The sequence below is a fragment of the Leptodactylus fuscus genome, chromosome 1, assembly GCF_031893055.1.
Source record: "Leptodactylus fuscus isolate aLepFus1 chromosome 1, aLepFus1.hap2, whole genome shotgun sequence".
In the NCBI taxonomy this organism is placed as follows: Eukaryota; Metazoa; Chordata; class Amphibia; order Anura; family Leptodactylidae; genus Leptodactylus; species Leptodactylus fuscus.
In genome coordinates this window covers 130,368,428-130,372,766 of record NC_134265.1, presented here as the reverse complement: position 1 = coordinate 130,372,766, position 4,339 = coordinate 130,368,428, and the positions used below count along the sequence as shown (strand labels likewise).

General features: G+C 42.0%; 1 protein-coding gene across 1 annotated transcript; it reads left to right on the top strand.

The window, feature by feature from the left end:
• The first annotated feature begins 213 nt into the window (after positions 1 to 213).
• Positions 214 to 4,044, top strand: LOC142194151 (leukotriene B4 receptor 1-like). Its single transcript, XM_075263170.1, has 2 exons — positions 214 to 272; positions 2,613 to 4,044. Exons 1-2 carry the CDS (start codon positions 261 to 263, stop codon positions 3,651 to 3,653), a joined length of 1,053 nt encoding a protein of 350 aa, XP_075119271.1. The 5' UTR covers positions 214 to 260; the 3' UTR covers positions 3,654 to 4,044.
• The last annotated feature ends 295 nt before the right edge of the window (positions 4,045 to 4,339 follow it).

The window sequence follows — 4,339 nt, the reverse complement described above, 5'->3', positions numbered from 1 at the left end:
AGAGTGTCTAAATATGGATGTGATTCTATGATGACGATAAATTGTTCTTATGCAATCCAGCAGGGCTGTTATAACAGAACATACGGTCATATGCTGTAATAGCAGGAAGTTTTATTTGCAATATTCTAAAGGACACTGTTGAAATATCCTGCAGAGATTATCCTCCATGCCTGTTTGAGAAGTAGTTTCTACATTCTTTTTACATGTGTTAATAAGCACATAAATAGGCAGGCTCCAGGTTTATAGAAGACCTCTACACAATGGCTGAAAATGTAAGTACACTGCAATTTATTTATTTTATCAACGGGGCCTTAGCATTTCAGTATATATGGCTATATGCATAGGATATTGCATAAATACCTGATATATATTGGGACCTGCTTCTATCTCGAGAATGGGAAAGGGACCATGCAGGTATGTGATCCTCCCATCACTTGTATTGGAGTTCCAGTATTAGCCAAGCACTTATTTGTAGCATATTATCTCACGCTAACCACACGAGAAACAGCCATGTGTAGACAACACTGTTTCTTGCCCCTCATCAATACTGAGCAGTGTTACAAGATGGGTGTATGAGATGTAGATATAGCCCAGGATTATAAAATACAGCAGTGTATGGAGACTGTTTTCAGTTTGTAATAGGGCTGCATTAATTTCCTGCTTTCACATATTTTCAGTTGATTTTCATTTTCATAACATAGAAAAATAAATTTTTGAATGGATCTATTATTCTATGCTTTCAACTGATTGGCTTTTTACATCTTAAACCTCATGACACCCTGCATACAATGCCCAATGCAGATTTTTGGTATTCTAACATAAGGTCTGGTACATATGAAGTAGAGCCCAGGGCACAAAGCATGTAGGAAAGTTTTGGCTCCTTAGTATGTAACTTCATGGTCTCTACATACTGCAAAATAAGCTCCATCTGGTGCAATATACCCTATATATATAAATATATTCTACCCAATGCACCATTTTTTTCAGTTGGATTTGTGTAGAATGGGACTGAAAAATCCTCTGCATGACTCTGTGACATGAGAGGTGCATGGAGGTAACTTAAATGCATGGGGACAACCCCATTACAACTTTTGTACAAAATGGAGCCATAATACAGATGTGTGCTAGAGTTCTTAATCTGGTGGTTTACATCATGTCTCACTGATCTGATCTACATGATTTATTAATGTACAGAAGCCATGATAGAAATACAAGTAAAAAAGTTGCACCGCTCAGGCAGCAATAACTATTTTCCTAACGTACACAGAAGAATAATAAGCCAACAAATAAGCAATAAATATTAAACGTGCAAATAGGGATATATGTTTCAAAGACTGTCATGATGTTGGCATGCCCCAAATGACCACTAAGGCCCTATCACAGGACTCAGCACTGACCCCAGGGCAAAGTCCTGTATGTCCGACTTTGTGTCCGTGCAAAAAATGCAGTTGCATATGGACACCGGCGGTTTGCTTTAAAAACCCATTGAAATTACTAGGTTATTAAACTGACCATATGCAAGCAGTCCCCAAGCTGTTTTTTCTGTAAATTCGGTGGAATCATGGTGGGTGGACAATCATCTTGCTGCGAACTGTGGACACTACTCCAGTTGTTTCATCCCAGTGCAAAATTATAGACATTGTCCCAGTTCTCCTCTTGAGTCGTTTCTCCACATTCCAGGATTGGACACTTACGCACCAGTGCCCTGGAGTCTCTCATGTTCTTGTTGAGGCCCTGGGATTGGACACCATTGCACCTGTGCCTCAGGGACCTCTCTGTGATGCTGATGCCCCTTTTCCCCATTTGTTTGCTGGTACTCAGGTGCTCAGAGTAGAGAGATCCCCTCTCCAACTGGAAGCGCCCTGGGGAAAACTACTACCACCACCATTAGGTAGCACAGCAGCCTAGAAGTAGAACTGGGGAGAGTGGTTGAGAGTGCTCAGTCTATCTGGTGGCACGTCATCCACCACTACTACTTCCATCCTCCAGTTCCCTCTGTCTGGGCTGCAACATATACAGTATATGCACTTGCTATTTTTAGAAAACTGTGTTGTTTTTAATTGTTTTCAATATTTAGTTCTGTCGAATTTTGAATAAAATTAATTAAACATGATTTATGTGCAATTGTTTGTTGGGCTAGATCCATATAGGAATTGGATTTTAACTATAAATATGCCAGTTTATTTAGTTCTCTTAGGGGGCGTTCACACTACCGTCGGTGGCCGACATGTAGTGTCCGCTCCTAGTGTCCGCTCCAAATCTGTCACGGACACTAGGAGCGGACACTAGCTGTGTCCGTGACACCTGTCATTTAGTTCAATGGGCATCGGGTGCGTTCTTTTGCACTCCGTGCCCATCCTTTCCTGTCCGCAAGAGAAGATGTCCGACTTCTCAAGCGGACAGAAAAACCCTGCATGCAGGGTTCCTCTGTCCGCTTGAGAAGTCGGACATCTTCACTTGCGGACAGAAAAGGACAGGCACGGAGTGCAAAAGAACGCACCCGATGCCCATTGAACTAAATGACAGGTGTCACGGACACTACATGTCGGCCACCGACGGTAGTGTGAACGCTCCCTTATCTTTCTTATATTTTCTATCATTTCTGTTAACAGCGCAATGTGACGGAGCTGATGACAACTGTCATTGTTGGATTTACAAATTCCAGCACACCTCCATTACGCCATTCATCTGCTAATCTCGGCATTTTAATTCTCTCTATCGCCTTCATCTTTGGATTCCCAGGAAATGCATTTGTCATTTGGACAATCTTGACACGAATGAAGAAACGTACAGTGACCTGCATCCTTATTTTACATCTGGCTGTGGCAGACATTATTGTCATCCTCACAACACCATTTTTCCTCCATCTGCTTTCCACTGGTAGCTGGATATTTGGGAATATCATATGTAAGATGTGTCATTACATTGGCTGTTTAAGTATGTATACCAGTATATTCTTGATAACCTTCATGAGCATGGACCGCTTTCTAGCTGTTGCTAAACCCTACATATCTCAGAAAATAAGGACTAAGATGACTGCCCGGATTATAGTTCTTGCAATATGGGTACAAGCATCATTACTTGGAATTCCTATGCCAATTTACCGTACAGTAAAAATTAAAGATAATATACCAAATTGTATCACCACGGACTCTCCAGTAGCCTTCCAATACATGCTGGAAACTATCATGGGATTTGTTATACCTTTTACAATCATAGTGTCATGCTATGTCTACATTGGTCTAAGGTTGCGCACTGTAAAGTTTCAGACCAAACATAAAACCAGCCGACTGGTTATCATGATCATAGTAACTTTTGCCCTCTTCTGGCTTCCATATCAAGTTGTGAATGTAATGCAAGTGTCAGGGGAACTATTCTCTAAAGAAAAACTTATAACAGCAGCAAAACGTGCAAGGCCTAATGTTACAGCTTTTGCATTTCTGAGTAGTAGCGTTAATCCTATTCTATATGTATTTGCTGGTGGAAACTTTATTAGGACTGCTGGGGTAGGATTCATGGCTAAATTATTTGAAGCAACTGGTTCTGAAGCAGGCACCTTAAGAAAGGTTTCCCAAGTTTTCCAGCAAAGGAGTCGAAAACAGTCATCAGAGCAGGGGAAGTTAAATGAAACTGCACAGGCGTCAGTGGCGTAACTAGGAATGGCTGGGCCCCAAGGCGAACATCTGTGCCCCAAGGTTAATTTTTGACATGGGCCCTCCCCCTAACCCCAACCGTCTCCCCACCCTCACTCCGAGCGCGCTGGCGTGCACGCAAACCTCATTCCTGCACACACTATTATGCCCCATAGTGGCCCCTTGAACACAGTATTATGCCCCATAGTTTCCCCTGCATATGCTATTATGCCCCATTGTCGACCACCTATGAACAATTATTATACTCTGGGATCTTTTCAGACCCTAGATTATAATGTTCAGAGACCCAGGGGAGGATACAAACATAAAAAACAATGTTACTTACCTCTTCTGGGATCCAGCGCTCTCCCTTCTGATATCGGTCATGTTCAGTTACCAGACGTCACGTGAGACTGCATCGCAACACATAATGACGCCGGCCCACGTGACGTCTGGAACGTCACCAAATAGGCGTGAAGCCTGCTGGAGCCCAGGACACTGTTTTTTACATTCCCTCACCTCCCCTGGCCCTCCGATCATTATACTTGGGGGTCTGAAAAGAAAAAAAACTGAAAAAAACCCTGAAACTAGCCAATTTTTTTTTTATATATATATTTCCATTTTTAAATTCATATATGCAAGCTTGATCGTGTCACTGGGCACAGGTAAGGCCTTAAACAAAACTGAATGGTGTTTTATATGGGAAG